Source organism: Rhinatrema bivittatum, chromosome 3 (assembly GCF_901001135.1).
Source record: "Rhinatrema bivittatum chromosome 3, aRhiBiv1.1, whole genome shotgun sequence".
NCBI lineage: Eukaryota > Metazoa > Chordata > Amphibia > Gymnophiona > Rhinatrematidae > Rhinatrema > Rhinatrema bivittatum.
The window spans coordinates 320047016-320065711 of record NC_042617.1 but is presented as its reverse complement, the minus strand read 5'-3'; the positions used below and the strand labels follow the sequence as shown (position 1 = coordinate 320065711).

At 47.3% G+C, this 18696-nt stretch overlaps 1 protein-coding gene across 1 annotated transcript in view; it reads right to left on the bottom strand.

Moving 5' to 3' along the window:
* Positions 1-3866: 3866 nt before the first annotated feature.
* The window catches only part of REV3L (REV3 like, DNA directed polymerase zeta catalytic subunit), a 720104-nt gene continuing 705274 nt past the window's right edge, over positions 3867-18696 (bottom strand). Inside the window, exons 31-32 of the mRNA XM_029595253.1 lie at positions 17304-17513; positions 3867-5009 (exon numbers count right to left, since the gene is read on the bottom strand). Of these exons, the coding sequence (XP_029451113.1) occupies positions 4869-5009; positions 17304-17513 (351 nt within the window). The 3' untranslated portion in view covers positions 3867-4868. The remainder of the gene's footprint in view (positions 5010-17303; positions 17514-18696) is intronic.

Sequence of the window (18696 nt, the reverse complement as noted above, 5' to 3'; positions counted from 1 at the left end):
GCGAAGCTACTAGGACCTGTGAGATGTTGGCAGAAAGGTTGAGGGACCGGAGCATCAGGCTTTCAACATCCAGGCTGCCAGAGACAGGGACTGGAGTTTTGGGTGGCGTAGCCTGCCCTGATCCTGTGTGATAAGGTCAGGCGAGGTGCCCAGGCGAATGGGTTCCTAGACAGAGAGGTTCCAGAGGATGAGGAACCAGACTTGACGCGGCCAATGCGGGGCTATGAGGATCATGGAGCCTCGGTTCTGCTGTAGCTTCACAAGAGTCTTGGTTATTAGCGGAATCAGAGGGTACGCAAATAGCAGACCCACACTCCAGGAGTGGGTAAAGGCATCCACGACTGTTCTCCCTTGGTCCCCCCCCCCTGTAGGGAACAAAATCGATCCACCTTGTGGTTTTGTGGGGACGCAAAGAGATCAATGTCCAGCTGACCCCACCGGCGGAAGATCCTGGTCACTACAAAGGAGTTCAGGGACCACTCGTGGGGCTGGAATGTCTGGCTGAGGTGGTCCACCACTACATTCTGTGTGCCTGCCAGGTAGGTGGCTCGCAGGAGCATGGAACACGACATTGCCCAGGCCCAAATCTGCACAGCCTCTTGGCAGAGCAGGTAAGAGCCCGTGCCCCCCTGCTTGTTCAGGTACAACATGGCTACCTGGTTGTCCGTCTAGATCAGGATGACTTTGTTGGACAGGCAATCCTGAAATGCGTAGAGGGCATACCGCATCGCCCGGAGTTCCAGGAAGTTGATCTGGCAGGCCGCCTCGGCTCTCGACCACATCCCTTGTTTGTGCTGGTCATTGACATGAGCGCCCCAGCCTAGGTTGGAGGCATCGGTGGTCAAAAGTTATTTGAGCAGCTGGGGGCTGAAAAGGAAGCAGTTTGCTTAAATTGGACTTCTGCATCACCAGGCTAGGGAGAGCTGGAGTGGAGAGGTTATGTGGACTTGTGCCAAGAGTTCCTCAGAGGCTTGTCGCCACTGGGAATGGAGGGTCCAATGGGTGACTCTCATGGCTAGGCGGACCATTGGGGTGATGTGGACCGACGATACCATGTGACCCAGCAACCTGAAAAACAGGTGGGCAGAGGTAGTCCGCTGGTGGCGGATGGAGGCAGCCAGGTTGGCCTGGGTGGCCGTCGACGCCATTTTGATTACTGGCAGCCGACAGCCCTTTGCCCTTACTATGTCACAGGGGCTACCGCCGCCATTGGTCGACCCCAGTGACATAGTAAGGGCAAAGGGCCGTCGGCGCCATTTTGACTATTGGCAGTTGACAGCCCAAGTCCAGGAGATCGCTCCCGGACCACCAGGGAAAGTTTTCCCGCCTGGGCTCCGTTCAGTGACGTCACCCATATGTGAGGACTAGCATCCTGCTTGTCCTGGGATAAGGTACGTTACATTTACATGGTTAACTCCTTTGAAAATTCACTGAAAGTAGGTAGATGAGGCTATGAAGGTATGTTACATTTACTTAGTTAACTCCTTTGAAAATTCACTGTGAGTTGGTACCTGAAGCTTTGAAGGTATTGTACATTTATTGGTACTTGAGGCTATGAAAGGTATGTTACATTTATTGGTAGTTGAGGCTATGAAGGTACGTTACATTTGCATAGGTAACTCCTTTGAAAATTCACTGTAAGTTGGTACCTGATGCTATGAAGGTAGGCTACATTTATTGGTACTTGAGGCTATGAAGGTGCGTTACATTTACATTGTTAACGTCTTTGAAAATTCACTGTGATTTGGTACCTGAGCTTATGAAGGCATGGTACATTTATTGGTACTTGAGGCTATGAAAGTACATTACATTTTCATAGTTAATGCCTTTGGAAATTTTCTGTGAGTTGGTACCTGAGGCTATGAAGGTAGGTTACATTTACATAGTTAACTCCTTTGAAAATTTACCGAGAGTTGGTAGCTGAGGCTATGAAGGTACGTTACATTTATTGGTTCTTGAGGCTATGAAAGTGCGTTACATTTATTGATACCTGAAGCTATGAAGGTACGTTACATTTACATAGTTAACTACTTAGAAAATTCAGTGTGAGTTGGTTCCTGAGGCTATGAAGGTACGTTACATTTATTAGTACTTGATGTTATGAAGATACGGTAGATTTACATTGTTAACTGCTTTGAAAATTCACTGAATTGGTACCTGTAGCTATGAAGATGCATTACATTTATTGATACCTGAAGCTATGAAGGGACGTTACATTTACATAGTTAACGTCTTTGAAAATTCACTTTGAGTTGGTACCTGAAGCTATGAAGGTACGTTACATTGACTGGTACTTGATACCATGAAGGTATGTTACATTTACATAGTTAACTCCTTTGAAAATTCACTGTGAATTGGTACCTGAGGCTATGTTACATTTATTGGTACTTCAGGCTATGAAGGTGAGCTACATTTATTGGTCCCTGAGGCTATGAAGGGACATTACATTTATTGGCACCTGAGGCTATGAAGGTACGTTACATTTACATAGTTATCTCCTTTGAAAATTCACTGAGTTAGTACCTGCTATAATTTGGCGTGATAGTGAACCCTGGATCATGGCAAGAGTTGTCTCTACCCACAGTGAGGAGCGCTGTGGGGACTTGCCACGATAGGCTAGTTCCCTGTAGTAATGCACATAGAGAGAAAGAGGTATTTAGTATACTGCAATGAGAAGAGCTGTCCGTGGGGTGGACAGAAAGGCTCAGTTCAGAGTAGCGATATCTGGAAGCAGCCCATAGAGCGGGGAGCGCTGAAACTTGCTCTCTCCAAGTGTTGGTTGCACAGTAGGTCCGGTAGCAGTCCGCAAAGCGGGGTACACTGAGAATCCACACTGTAGGTGGTAGACTTGGAATGTAGATCCAGTAGTGGTCCGCAGAGTGGGGTATGCCAAGAATCCACACTTAGGATGGCAGGCTTGGAAGGTAGATCCAGTAGTGGTCCGCAGCACGAGGAACGCCAAGAATCCACACTGAAGTAGACAAGCAAAGAAGAGAGGCAGGCTGGGTGGTATAGGCACTCAGTCTGAAGTAGTGGAGCCTGGAACTGGAACGGCCCTCCGAACAGCGAATGACCGAAACGCGGCAGGGCCCCCGAGGAGCGGGTACCCGAGGCGTTCGAGCAGGAACACTGGAACAACAAATGACAGCAGTGTAGAGGAATTCAGCAGGAAGGAAGTCCTTGCTAACTTGTAGGAAGGAAGGTTGAGAGAGTTAAATACACATAGGCAAGTGATGTCATGCAGAGGGGACGCCCCCGAGGTTCCCGCCATGACGTGCATAAGAGAGGGGTTGGCGCGCACGCGCGTGCCCTAGGTTATCCCAGATTCAAAATGGCGAACGCAATCGCTCACGCTATCCTGGGGATGCCAGGGAGGTCGGCGTGTAGAGGCGGAGGTAGCCATCTTTGCCAGGATAGATGGAGCTGGGAAAAAAGAGGTAAGCAACAGAGGGCGCAGCCGTCTGCGACTGACGGGCGCAACAGTACCTGAGGCTATGAAGGTACGTTACATTTATTGGTACTTGAGGCTATGAAGGTACGTTACATTTACATAGTTAACTCCTTCGAAAATTCACTGTGAGTTGGTACCCGAGGTTATGAAGATATGTTACATTTACATAGTTAACTCCTTTGAAAATTCACTCTAAGTTGGTACCTGAAGCAATGGAGGGTAGACTGACTTTTCCCAAGGTCACAAGGAGTGGCAATGGGATTTGAACCCTGGCTTCCCTGGTTTGTAGCCCGCTGCTCTAACCACTAGCTTACTCCTCCACTAATTAATCAAGTATATATGTTAAAAAAGCAAATCTTAATTTTGGCAGATTTTAAAATACAAATTATTTTTCCTAACTAAAAAGACAACAAGCAATATTTTATTCAGTTTTAATATGGTTTCCATTATTCTTTCAAACAAATGATTTCCAGTTTAGAAAACAATACACGGACCACGCAATTCCTTTTTTCCTTTTATACAGTTTTACAAATTATCTTAAATACAGTGTCCAATGGGGATGGCAAATCAGATGTAACTGTACATAAGAAAAGAAACAGAAGCATAGAAGTGTCTATACAAAACAAGCATAAAATGGAGTCAATTCTTATATTTAAAGTATTGCAACAGTGCCCCAGTTTTATAACAAAAAGGTATCTGCACACGGCCTCACAGCGCCCCAGTAAAAGCTAAAGCAACACCGCAATTTCTTCTTTCATTTGTTTTAGAAAATAATCTCTGAAAATGCTACACATAATACTATCGTCTGCACAGTATAATCAAAATAACCAAAGGTTTACTCTCAGCCAAGCAAAACTTAGAGGAAATAGAACAAACAGTTTCCAAATTATCGGTATAAAAGTCATTGCACATAGTTTTACTCAGTTGATTTAAAAGTAAAAAAGTGTATTTACAAAATATTTTGCAGTCAAACTTCTAAAGTAAACAGTTAAATCTAGCAATAGGAACCACGTGGTTTGGATACTGACAGTTCAAGACAGACACACAATGATTTTTGTATTGGCGAGGAGTCCTTGATGTCCCTCAGACAGCAACCCCCAGGGATGTAAACATGAATTCTACAGGTAGAAATGAATTTACAAGATGGTACAACATCCATTTTCTAAATCATAGTCGGCTAAAGGCAAAAGAAAACAGACTTTGCACAAGATAGGACGGTAGGGATTCACAGGTCAATGAGTTCTCTTCTCCATACTTGGCATAAATGCTTTGTATTCGTAGGGCAGTAAACATTTAAAATTCAGAATGCAGAACCAAGAAAAGTGGAAACAGCACCATGCACAATAGTTTTAGTGTGATAAATAATACCCTCCCCTCCGACAAAAAATAGCACCTGTTATCTGTTACCGTACATAATTTAAAACTGTTCTAAGAGCTGGCGGAGATAGGGCGCCTTACACAGGTCTCGATGGACTCTGGACAGCTTGAAGAGCACCGGGCAGTTCAGAGACACACAATGGATCTGCCGATCAGAGTATCCTGTACAGCTCCTGCAGATCTAGAGAGGAACAAAGCAAGGGTGAGTGCTGAACCCTACAGCCCTCCAATCAATCACCTCCAGAGATCCTTGCGCCTTAGTCCCCTGAAACTGTGTGTGTGTGGGGGGGGGGGGGGAGGGGGGGGGGCAGTTCACCTCCACAGATCCCTGACCTCTCATGATTTTAAACACCTCTATCATATCCCCTTCTCAGCAGTCTCTTCTCCAAGCTGAAAAGTCCTAACCTCTTTAGCCTTTCCTCATAGGGGAGCTGTTCCATTCCCTTTATCATTTGGTTGCCCTTCTCTGTACCTTCTCCATTGAGATGCAGTGACCAGAATTGTACACAGTATTCAAGGTGCGATCTCACCATGGAGGGATAACAGAGGCATTATGACACTTTCTGTTTTATTAACCATTCCCTTCCTAATAATTCCCAACATTGTTTGCTTTTTTGATCAAGATTTCAATGTGTTATCCACTATGATGCCTAGATCTCTTTCCTGGGTAGTAGCTCCTAATATGGAACCCAACATCGTGTAACTACAACAAGAGTTATTTTTCCCTATATGTATCACCTTGCACTTACCCCCATTAAATTTCATCTGCCATTTCGATGCCCAATTTTCCAGTCTCACAAGATCCTCCTGTAATTTATCACAATCCGCTTGTGATTTAACTACTCTGAATAATTTTGTAACATCCGCAAATTTGATAACCTCACTCGTCATATTCCTTTCCAGATCATTTATAAATATATTGAAAAGCACTGGTCCAGGTACAGATCCCTGAGTCACTCCACTGTTTACCCTTTTCCACTGAGAAAATTGCCCATTTAATCCTACTCTCTGTTTCCTGTCTTTTAGCCAGTTTGTAATCCACAAAAGGACATCACCACCTATCCCATGACTTTTTACTTTTCCTAGAAGCCTCTCATGAGGAACTTTGTCAAATGCCTTCTGAAAATCCAAATACACTACATCTACCAGTTCACCTTTATCTACATGTTTATTAACCCTTTCAAAAAAGTGAAGCAGATTTGTGAGGCAAGACTTGCCTTGGGTAAAGCCATGCTGACTGTGTTCAATTAAACAATTTCTTTCTATATGTTCTGTGATTTTGATCTTTAGAACACTTTCCACTATTTTTCCTGGCACTGAAGTCAGGCTAACTGGTCTGTAGTTTCCTGGATCAGCCCTGGAGCCCTTTTTAAATATTGGGGTTACATTGGCCACCCTCCAAACTTCAGGTACAATGGACGATTTTAATGACAGGTTAAATATCTAAACTAATAGATCAGAAATTTAATTTTTGAGTTCCTTCAGTACCTTTATGTTTGTCTTATTAGACTGTAAGCTCTATTTAGCAGGGACTGTCTTTTTGTATGTTTGTACAGCACTGCTATAGAAAGCTTAAGTAGTAGCAGAGAGAGCAACAGCAGCTCGGTGCTATGATGTTTATGAAAACCAAATTGTTGCTTGTCTAACACATTGTGCTCTTTCAAAAAAACATCCAATTATAAAGCACACTTTTTTTGAAGATTTTTGCCAAAGTTGGTAAGTTTGAAACATGCTGGTAATTAGACAATTGGTCTGATGCAGGGGTCGGGAACCTATGGCTCGCGAGCCAGATGTGGCTCTTTTGATGGCTGCATCTGGCTCACAGACAAATCTTTAATAAAAAAGTAAAAATCTAACAAACCCCCCACCCTCCTGACGCCCCCCAAGACTTCCAAAATTAATTTACTACAACCCCCCACCCTGCTGACCCCCCCAAGACCTGCCAAAAGTCCCTGGTGGTCCGGGAGCGATCTCCTGGACTTGGGCTGTCAACTGCCAATAGTCAAAATGGCGCCGACGGCCCTTTGCCCTTACTATGTCACAGGGGCTCGACCAATGGCAGCGGTAGCCCCTGTGACATAGTAAGGGCAAAGGGCTGTCGGCTGCCAGTAATCAAAATGGCGTCGACGGCCCTTTGCCCTTACTATGTCACAGGGGCTACCGCCGCCATTGGTCGACCCCAGTGACATAGTAAGGGCAAAGGGCCGTCGGCGCCATTTTGACTACTGGCAGCCGACAGCCCAAGTCCAGGAGATCGCTCCCGGACTGCTCCTGGACCCCCGCTGGACCACCAGGGACTTTTGGCAGGTCTTGGGGGGGTCAGGAGGGTGGGGGTTTGTAGTAAATTAATTTTGGAGGTCTTGGGGGGCGTCAGGAGGGTGGGGGTTTTTGTTAGATTTTTACTTTTTTATTAAAGATTTGTCTGCGAGCCCTGGACCCCCGCTGGACCACCAGGGACTTTTGGCAGGTCTTGGGGGCATCAGGAGGGTGGGGGGTTGTAGTAAATTAATTTTGGAGGTCTTGGGGGGCATCAGGAGGGTGGGGGGGTTTGTTACATTTTTACTTTTTTATTAAAGATTTGTCTGCGAGCCCTGGACCCCCGCTGGACCACCAGGGACTTTTGGCAGGTCTTGGGGGGCGTCAGGAGAGTAGGGGTTGTAGTAAATTAATTTGGTAGGTCTTGGGGAGGTCAGGAGGGTGGGGGGTTGTAGTTGTATGGCTCTCACGGAATTACATTTTAAAATATGTGGCATTCATGGCTCTCTCAGCCAAAAAGGTTCCCGACCCCTGGTCTGATGGAACGGACAGATCCGTTTGAATGAGTCTGGCCACAGCCTCTTTAAGTGGACTGGGCACAAAGCCCTCACAATAACTTATAAACTCACATGGCAACTCCTTTAAGAATGCCACAACAACGAAAGGAAAAGGTGGATTTTAAATTCTCTATTACTGATTGAATCTCACCTTCTTGTTACATTAGTAAGCATAAACAGACCATTTTACACAGCAGCTTTTGTATCATTCTGAAAACATGATAGATGTCAGATCCAGGAGTGTAACGTGATGCATATGCTCACTAGGATTAGCCATCAAGCCTTTTACCACTGAAACATCTTCCCAAGGACGGTTTAAGCAGTGAAATAGCTACACCTCTTTAGTTTTATACACTTTCAGTTGCTCTGTGTTACTATCTTGTCTCTTCCTCTTCCACCCTGTCAGCTCTCTTCACTGAAGCACTGAATTTCTAGTAAACCAAATAGTTTGTCTGCGGAGACTTCTAATGTGTACAGCTTACAGACTTTAAGGAAGACAATCATATTGTCACTAAATTTTCCACATTTAAAATATGAGATTCTCTGGGATCGGAAACTGTAGTAATTTAGAAGACCAATCCTGTTGAAAACATTCCAGATCTACAAGGGGGCGTATACTTTTTTTTCATCTTATGGGAACAAATATCTCTAGATGCTGTGCACTTCATTTGAAGGAAAATCAAATTATGATCAGACCGTACAATTTTAAGCACTTTTGAAATGTAATCTCCTTAAGCCATTTTTTATTGGCAGAACATCAGGTCTAAAATGTGACCTGCTCTGTGTCTGAATTAAGAGCCCAACATTTAAATTAGCACACAGTGAAGTGCAGACATCTGCATGGATGTTTAAATCCCCGCCCACAAGCAGTTGCAAATTAATCACATCCTTAGCCACACATAATTTCTCTGAACTGCCCATCTGCTCTAGGCAGCTAATAGATGAACATTCATAATAAAATGTACATATTGCACCATAAATAAATTTATCCAATCAGAGTTGCACAGTTGAAATAAATCTAAAAGGAAAGAAAACATTTTGCTCCTTTATCATGGGGGTCAATGATAGACATGAACCTTTCACATAGTGGACACCTGTCGAAGCCACTGGCTTTCTTCTCCTCCTGGGGCATCACATGAAAAGTTAAAGCAGCAAAATCAAATGAGTCAATGACAGAAAAAACCTGACTGGTGTGTCTCTGTGTACCAGTTCTGGTGCACCATGCGGTCGCTAAAAATAAAGAAAACTTGAAAAATGCCTGATAATCTAACTAAGGATGACAAAAGGGATGAGAGAAATCTGCGGCCCCTATGAGAACATTTTTGCACCCCTGGGAAGCAAATTTTTCCCTAACAGCAGGAAAGACACAAAATCCACAAGTGGTGGGTGGGCTGTGCAGAAAAGCTGCTGAAGTATGTTGAAAGTTTCTGTGCTGGGCTCCATCTGATGACAGGCATGCGTGTGGACTGCCATCCTGCTTGTGCTCAGAGAAATACACTTCCCATAGACCAGTGATGGCCAACCTTTTGAGCTCAGTGTGTCAAAATTCATAAAAAAAACACCAAGCATAACTCGGGTGGTGTGTCACTTCTAGAAAAATCCATACTTTTGTGATATTTGTAGCTCTAATTAATAACAAAAAGTGATAATTTTAATATATGTACTGTATTTATTAATAAAGCAAAAACAAATAATTCTTTACCTTACCTGCTTAGTGACTTTTTTGTTGCTGACTTTCATTGGCTAAATCTTCAATTAAAACTAATAAGGATTTTAAAGAACCCCTGCTGTCCCCTTCTGTGGGAGCTCTTGATTTCCAGTCACCCTGATATTGTCGAGGATTAGGAGGTTATCCTCTCTCTCTCACACATACTCACATGTCCATTCTCTCTCACACATACACTGTCACATACATACACATTCATGCTCTTATATCCACCATAACCTCTCGCTCTCACTGACACTGACACACTCTCAGGCTGTAAGACACTCTCTCCCCCTCCACCCCCCCCCCCCCACAAACTCTTACTCCCCTGGATTTTCTCATGCTCTCACACTCACTGGCTCCCTCACATTCACACAAACACACACACCCAGGCAAGCTCCCAGTCATTCAAACACACACACACTGAGCCCCAGGCAGGCACCCATGCATTCACACACATACACCCCCAGGCAGAGTCCCATTCATACACATGCACACACTAAAGGCAGACCCCATCTCTTTCTTTTGCCAGCAACCTTGGAGCCTCTCTCATTCCTCTGCTGCCACTGTCACTGATGCCGCATGGCTATTGGGGAGGTGCCGATTGCTGCTACTGACACTGAAGCCCGTTCTGCTGCCTCCTCTGTGCAGGCCCCGTGGGCTTCCACTTTCTCCATGCTGATCTCATACATTGTGAGATCCGCATAGAGAAAGTGCTATTCTTGCACATTCCCAAAGATTACATGTGCCAATCACTAAAAAGTAATTTTTATTTTTTTTTAACCTTTGCTGTCTGATCTTAGTTTTCTAATTGGTTGGTCACAGGCTTTTTTTTTCCCACCTTCCCTTTCTTATTTTTTTTGCCAATTCCTTTTATATTGTCTTTTTTTCTGTTTCTTTTCTCTCCATCTTCTTTCCTCAAACACACAGTCAGGTTCTCATTCTCACATGCATTTCTCTCTCTCACACACACACAGGCTCTTCACTGTCACATGCTCTCTCTCATACAATCTCTCACTGGCACATGCTGTCTGACTCTCACACACACAGGCTCTCTCTCACTCCCACATGCTGTCTTGCTCAAGCACAGGCTCTCACTGTCACATGCTGTCTCTCTCACACACACAGAGGCTCTCACATGCTGTCTCTGCAAACATTCAGGTCCTCACTCTCACACACAATCTCTCAACTCATCTCATACACGCGCACACACACACCCTCTACAAACCCTCAGTCTCTCTCTCACCTCTGGGCCTCCTCTTTGTGGGTCACCACAGGATGGGCTCTGCAGCGGCCCTGATCTTCTCGGGCCATGGCGGCCCTGCTACCGGGCCTCTTCCTCTTCTCGGGCCGCTGCGACTTGGGATTCGCGGTGGCCCGTAAGCGCTGCTCCTCTTCTGCACGCGCTGATGCTCCTCCTCCTTCCTGCCCACGCGGCTCCGGCAACGTTTACTTCCGGGGCCGCACAGGCAGGAAGGAGGAGGAGCATCAGCACGTTTAAACGCGATCTTTTTCTTCGGGCCATGGTAACGTGTGCCTCACCAAGGCCCTGCGCCGCATGAGCCTCCCTGCGCCCAGGGGCATGGAGGAGGGGTGGGGTTGGAGAGGTCCGGAGGGTGGGGGGATACTAAAAAACTAATTTTAAAGGGTCGGGCTGTATTTTTGGGTTATCGGCTCAGTGCAGCCGATAAAAAAAATAAATAAAATTTCCCGATAGTCCACGAAACGCTGCGCGTGTCAGCAAAAACATCTCGGCGTGTCACCTTTGACATGCGTGTCATAGGTTAGCCATCACTGCCATAGACTTCTGTCATGTATGTTTGTCTTGACTACATAGTAATATCTAGTAGCAGTTTAGAAATGGTAAACGGTAGTAGTAGTAGTAGTGGTGGTCGTCAAACACTCACCAGCTGCACTGTATACATATTTAATTTAATGTAATTATTTTTCCCTGTACATATTTGGATCAGTCCAGACAGCTGTGTTTTGCCTCCCTTTCAGCAGATGGAGACAGAGAAAAACTTCAAGAGAGCCCTCTCTTATCCCGGTGTACCACCTAGTGCTCATCAGTATTTCTCTGTCTCCAGCAGATGAAGGTGGTGCAAAACCGGTGGTTCTGACCCAAGCTTAAAAAAAATAAAAATAAAATAAAAACAAAAGAGAAGACAAGGATAAGGACAGCGGATGTCCTAAGGATGCAGCGACCTCCCGGGGAGTAGTTAGGTCCTGGTGGGACCATCCTCCCTGGGTGCAGGCAAGGAATGAGCAGGGGTTGGGAAGCCCCTCCTTAGCTCCTTGGGGTGTAGGGGATGATAACTGATGGTCCAATTCCCTTCCCCCTCTTCACAGCCTCTGCTTTAAAAAAAAAAAAAAATATATATATATATATATAGAGAGAGAGAGATCTGTGGCTTTAAGATTTGTGCCTGCCTGAAGGAAAAAAACAAAACACAACAGCTTAGCGTACAGGCAGTCAGAGCGGGCAGCAGGACGGCTCCGATCGTCCGGTCAGCGATGAGTTTTGCCAGGTGTTCTCTCTCCACTCTTTGGGGGCCGGTTTTATTTTCTTCACGTGGCTTCTCTGGCGCTATGCCCCGCTCGAACCGTTGCCCGTGCCGCAGGGAGTGTTTTTCAGGCCGCGATTTGGCCGATTGCTGCACTCAATGTCTCCCTGTTGGGGAGCCTTCCCCGAGTTCGTCTGCGCTGGTCTCTTCGCAGCAGCTGGGCTCTGGTAGAGCCGTTGCTGCCTCTGAGGTGCAGGCTGACACGTTCCTTGTCAGTGTGGAAACGGCGATCATCTTGGAGACTTTTTGCGTAGCAGAGGCAAGAGCCTTAGGGGGAGGGGATTTTCCTCCAGCACTTTCTCCCGCCGATTTTTGCCCCGATGAGGCCCGGGGGATGCTCTGAAGGGGGCCCCGGTACCCTGGGAGGGTCTCTAGGGGGCCAGACTGTTTTTTCCCTTGAGTTCATCCTCTTAATGCACCAGGCTTTTTTGGCAAGTGGTGCTCAGAAGAGGGGTCTTCCCGTGGATCAAGTTCCTGAAGGCCCACCTGGGAAGGTGGCCAGGAAGGAGGATCCGCCAGTGGCGACACACATCCGGACGATTCAGGCTCCCGCAGAGCGTGGAGTTTCATGGGAGGTAGAGACGGATCAGTCCAACCAGGAGCAGGGTCAGGAGGATCCTCCTCCACCCTCCAATGGCTCGGACCTCGGACGTGAGTCTGGCATTACTTCCTCGGTTGAGGGTGACGACCCTAAAGTGATCCGCCTATGCCGTCGGGAGGAGCTGACCCCCCCTAATTCCACATGTTCTGCAGGAGTTGGGGATTGTGGCAGCTCCCGTGGTCCCCAGTCCGGATACGGTGGATCCAGTCTTAGTGGGGCTCCACTCAAACTTTTTCTCTCCACTCCATGTTGTAGCAAATAATGGCTCGGGAGTGGGATACTCCAACTGGACTCAAGGTTGGCAGAGCCATGGACAAACTCTACTCTCTTCCGGAAGACACTTTGGACCTGTTATGGGTTCTGAAAGTGGACGCATCTGTTTCAATGGTCACAAAGCGAACTACCATCCTAGTGGCCGGAGCGGCGGCAGCATTGAAAGATCTCCAGGATCACAAGCTGGAAGGTCACCTCAAGAGGATTTTCGAGGTTTCTGCCCTTGGTATTCGAGCTGCGGTCTGCAGTAGTTACATGCTCAGGGCGGGCCTCCGCTGGGTGCAGCAGTTGATCAGCGCTAAGGAGTTAGAGCCCCAAGAGGCGAAGCAGGCGGAACGTCTGGAAGTTGCCGTCGCGTATGGCACGGACGCTTTGTGTGACCACCTTCGCACCTTGTTGCGGACCATGGTGTCTGCAGTCTCTGCCAGGAGGCTCCTGTGGCTCCGTAATTGGGCTGCGGATGTATCCTCAAAAGCCCAGCTTGGTGCTCTTCCTTTTAAGGGCAGGCTGCTCTTCAGACAGGACTTGGAGCAACTAATAAAGCAGCTGGGTGATAGTAAAGTGCATAAGCTGCCTGAAGAAAGGCTGAAGGGACAAAAGGCTTCCCCACAGCTCACTCTCATTTTTGAGGCCAAAGATGTTTTCGGCAGAGCAGAGCGCAGGGCATGGGCCAAAGACAGGCCTCGGGGAGGTTCCAGTCTTGGTCGCAGGCTTATCGAGGGTGTTGATCAGCCTGTGATTTTTCAGGGCAAGGGCCCAGCAGAGCTAAAGCTGCCCAATGAGTTCTGGCCGGCCCATTCCTCGGACCAGGTTATAGGGGGTCGGCTGACTCTGTTAAAAGGAGTGGGTCAAAATCACACCAGACCAGTGGGTGCTCAGCGTGATAGAACACTCCTAACATTAGAGTTTGCTCACCCGTTACGCAGCCTGTTTCTGGTGTCCCCTTGTGGGTCCCCAGAAAAAGTGTCTGTCGTTCGTCAGACCCTGGAGCATCTCCAAAGCCTAGGGGCCATCGTGCCGGTTCCCCCATCAGAGATCAGAACAGGATGTTACTTCATTTACTTCGTGGTCCCGAAGGAGGGAACCTTTTGGCCCATCCTAGACTTAAAAAAGTTGAACGTGGCCCTCAAGGTACCGCCTTTCAGTCATATGGAAGGGCGAATTTATGGCATCACTGGATCTGACAGAAGCCTATCTTCACATCGGGATTCGTAAGGATCATCAGAGATAGGTTTATGGTTCTTGGACAACATTTTCAATTTTGCGCTCTACTGTTTGGCCTTGCCATGACCTTTATCAAAGTTATGGTGGTGGTGGTGGCAGCCCTACGGAAAGAGGGGGGGGGGTCCCTGGTGCATCCCTATCTGGACGATTGGTTCATCCGAGCGAAGTCGGCCAACCAGTGCACGCTGGCAGTGGATGTCATCCTCCACAGCCTGAGATCTCTGGGCTGGGTGGTCAACCTCGCCAAGAGCAATCTAACCCCATCCCAGGTCCTAAATTTTTTGGGAGCGCGTTTCGATACCTGTGTGGGCAAGGTGTTCCTCTCAAAGGACAGAATCCTTAAATTGCGCTGCCAAGTCCAACGTCTCTTGCAAGCCTCGGTGGCCAGGGTCTGGAATTACATGCAGGTTCTTGGTTCCATGGTATCAACCTTGGAACTGGTCCCATGGGCCTTTGCACATATGAGGCTGCTTGAAGCTGCTTTGCTATCACGCTGGAACCTGCTGTCTGAGCAATTCCATGTACTGCATCTGCTTACCAGCATTGCTAGATCCAGTCTTGTGTGGTGGCTCGCCCAGGACAACCTGGAGCGCGGTTTGAATCTGGAGTTACCCCAGTGGATGGTGGTGACAACAGATGCCAGTCTCTCCAGTTGAGGAGCGGTATGCCAGACTCGGTCAGTTCAGGGCCGGTGGTCTCCAGTGGAAGCGTCCTGGTCGATCAATCGTCTTGCGTAAAGGGCAGTTCGGCTGGCCCTGCAGAGTTTTCTCCCCCTCCTGCGCAATCAGGCATTCAGAGTTCTGTCCTACAATGCGACGACCGTAGCCTACATCAATTGGCAGGGAGGAACCAAGAGTTGTCCCGTAGTATTCAAAGCGGAGAGGCTCATGTCCTGGGCGGAACAGCATCTAGCGATGTTGGTAGCATCTCACATCGTGGGATCGATCAACATGCAGGCGGACTTCTTGAGTCAACAACAGCTAGACCCAGGAGAGTGGGAGCTGTCAGATGCCGCTATGCGTCTGATTTGTTGCAAGTGGGGCGAACCTCACATGAATTTGATGGTGACTCATAAATACCAAGGCGATGCGTTTTTTCAGTCACAGAAGGGATTACAACGCGGAGGGCGTCGATGCCCTAGTAGTCCCTTGGCCACACGATGTCCTCCTTTACGTGTTCCCCCGTGGCTGCTGGTGGGAAAAATTCTTCAGAGGATAGAACTTCACCTGGGTCGGGTGATTCTCGTAGCACCGGAATGGCCATGCAGGCCTTGGTTCGCGGACCTGGTGAATCTGGCCTTGGAGGGCCCTCGCAGACTCGGTCACATTCTGAATCTCCTTCGTCAGGGGCCTATATTTTTCGATCAGGCGGGGATCGCTTTTGTCTTGCAGCCTGGCTTTTGAGAGGCAGCAATTGAGGAAGAAGGGTTACCCAGAGGTGTTTATTTCCACCCTGTTGCAGGCCCGGAAAACCTCCACGTTGCTGGCCTATGTATGTGTATTAAAGGTCTTTGAGGCCTGGTGTCAGCCTCAAGTGAAGGATCCTCGTAAGGCTTTGGTGGCTCTAGTTCTCTCCTTTCTGCAGAGTGGCTTAGACAAAGGATTGTCTTATAATTCGCTGAAGGCTCAGATTTATTCCCTAGGATGTTTGCGGAGCCATAATCGGGGTGCTCATTTGGCAACTCATCTAGACGTGGTGCATTTTCTCCAGGGTGAGAAGCATGTGTGCCCCCCAACTTGCAGGCTATGCCCCTTCTGGAGTTTGAATCTGATTCTCCAGAGTTTGTGCGAGGCCCCTTTTGAGCCGCTCAGGAAGGCTACCTTAAAGGATCTTGCATTGAAGGTGGTGTTTTTGGTGGCCATTTGTTCATCCAGGAGGGTCTCAGAGCTCCAGGCCTTGTCCTGTAGGGAGCCTTTTCTCCACATTTCGGATTCGGGAGTATCACTGCATACTGTCCCACCTTTTTTGCCGGAAGTGGTTTCTGCTTTTCACGTGAATCAACTGGTGGGGCTTCCGGTTTTCCTGGCTGTGGAGCTGACAGGTCCTCGTGCGAGACAACTTAGACAGCTAGATGTCAGGCGTGCTTTGCTGCTCTATCTTGAGGCTACCAACGGGTTCCATCTGTCGGATCACCTTTTCATTCTGTAGCATGGGGCGAAGAAGGGACAATCGGCGTCTAAAGTGACTATTGCTCGTTGGTGAAAGGAGTCTATAGCGTCTGCTTATATCGGGTCTGGTCGCCCAGTCCCAGAGGGCTTGAAGGCTCATTCTACCCTAGCGCAGGCGGCTTCATGGGCAGAGTGTCAGCTTGTTTCTCCACAGGAAATCTGCAGGGCAGCTACCTGGAGGTATTTACATACCTTTACCAGACACTACAGATTGTCCAGGATTTGGACCCCGCCAGTTTCAGGGCCAGAGTCATCCGAGAAGGGCTCTCGCAGACCCACCCTATTTAGGAGAGCTTGGGTACATCCCAGTTGTCTGGACTGATCTGGGTACGTACAGGGAAAGGAAAATTGGTCCTTACCTGCTAATTTTCGTTCCTGTAGTACCACGGAGCAGTCCAGATGCCCGCCCATTGTGGGTGTTTCCAGGTTATGGGTGGAGAGTCTGCTCGCTCTGTACTGTCCTGTTTAATTGTAGCTTTTTTTCTGAAGAAATGTACAGGTTTTTTTGTCTAAGACCTTTTTCTTGTTGTAAAAGTTTTATTCTTCATCCTCTGCTCGTTCAGGAGGGATGGCGTTAGGTTAAAAATGGTTATTCTTTAAAATATTTCTGCTTGGGTATGAACAAATACGGAGGAGCAGTAGGTGGCACACCGGGATAAGAGAGGGCTCTCTCGAAGTTCTTCTCTGTCTCCATCTGCTGGAAGGGAGGCAAAACCCAGCTGTCTGGACTGATCCGTGGTACTACAGGAACAAAAACTAGCAGGTAAGGACCAATTTTCATTTAGACCACCTTTATAGGCCAAACAACCCAAACAAAGCAGAGTACAAAAATTGATAACTCAATGTACATCCCATGTACCATAATCAACATGATTTAGTATGGAAATAGTCAATACAATCCCTGTATAGTTTCCTCATTCCATATCTACGTCTCACCCAAATTTTCCAGACTCAATCCCATATCCATCAATGTGGCTAATAAAAAGTCATACACCCTTCCCCAAATTAAACTTTATAACATATAACCTTGTTAGGCTCACGTTCTTTCCCTTACCTTCTTTCACCATCACTAAGCTTCCTCCAATGATTAAATCAGTCGGAATATGGCTGGAAGGATTGTGCCTTACCTTTCCTAGCTGGTCCTGCTGGCGTTCCAGCTGCCGTATTTCTTGGTTAAGAATAATCGCCACTTCCTGGGGCTGGCTCCTGCACTTACTGCAGATACCGTGCTGGGTGAGCCCATCACACACGGGACAGTGCAAGGTGGTGAAATACTGAGAGATCGTGCCTTTCCGAGCATCCTGTTCACTGCGGCCCACGGTACACACTCTCTGCACCTACAAGTAAAGATCATACATACAGTGTGATCTTTGTATGGAGGAGCCTGGCACTTACTGTCATGATCTTTAGGAGAGTTTTAGTGCAGCAGAAAGCTTCCTCGGGAATATACAGAACTGGGACATAGCAGAAATAACTTTCCAGTAGAAAGCTGTTCCTAATGCATGTTCAGGATTGTGCACACCATATATGCCTGCTCTGCCCATAACCCTGCAGCTCCAGTTCCAGTGGAGCCTGACAACAGTGAAGAACTAGAAAAGGTACAGGATGATAAAGGGGATGGAACAGCTCCCCTATGAGGAAAGGCTAAACAGGTTAAAGCTCTTCAGCTTGGAGAAGAGACGGCTGATATGACAGAGGTCTTTAAAATCATGAGAGGTCTAGAAGGGGTAAATGTGAATTGGTTATTTACTCTTTCAAACAATAGAAAGACTAGGGGACACTCCATGAAATTACTATATAGCACATTTGAAATAAATTGGAGAAAATATTTTTTCACTCAATGTACAATTAAGCTCTGGAATTCATTGTCAGAGGATATGGTAAAGGCAGTTAATTAGGTGGGTTTGTTTGGACAAGTTCCTGAAGGAAAAGTCCATTAACCTTATTAATCTATTTACTATTTGGGATCCTGCCAGGTACTTGTGACCTGGCTTGGACACTGTGGAAACAAAATACTGGGCTTGATGGATCCTTGGTCTGACCAAGTATGGTGGTTCTTATGTATGTTTTTGTGCTCAACAGGAGCTTAATGGGCAGCTGGGAGCAGCAGACCCACTGTAGAACACCCTCCATCAATAACAGGAGTCTCCTATGTTCAGTAATGTGTGCAATCCCTGATCGGTTTTTCTCCCACACTCTCTCTTCGGAGTGTTTTGGTTTTCAGAATGATTGCAATGACCAATCACAGGTCACAGGAGGCAGCAGAGGAGAAGAGCTTTCTGGCTAGCTCAGCCCCATGCTGCTGCAGGCTCACACTATTAGTACAGTATAAGAGGGGAAGGTGACAGGAGAACGAGAGAACAGAAGCGGGGGAACAGCACTAAGAACAAGGTAAAGGAGGAGGGAGAGCACAGGGAAGGAGAAGATGGGGCCTCATGCAGAGGAGTACAAGCAGATCTCAGGTAAATATGAGAAGTTGTAGAGGGGGTAGTAGAAAGCCAAAAGGGGGAAAGAGATAGG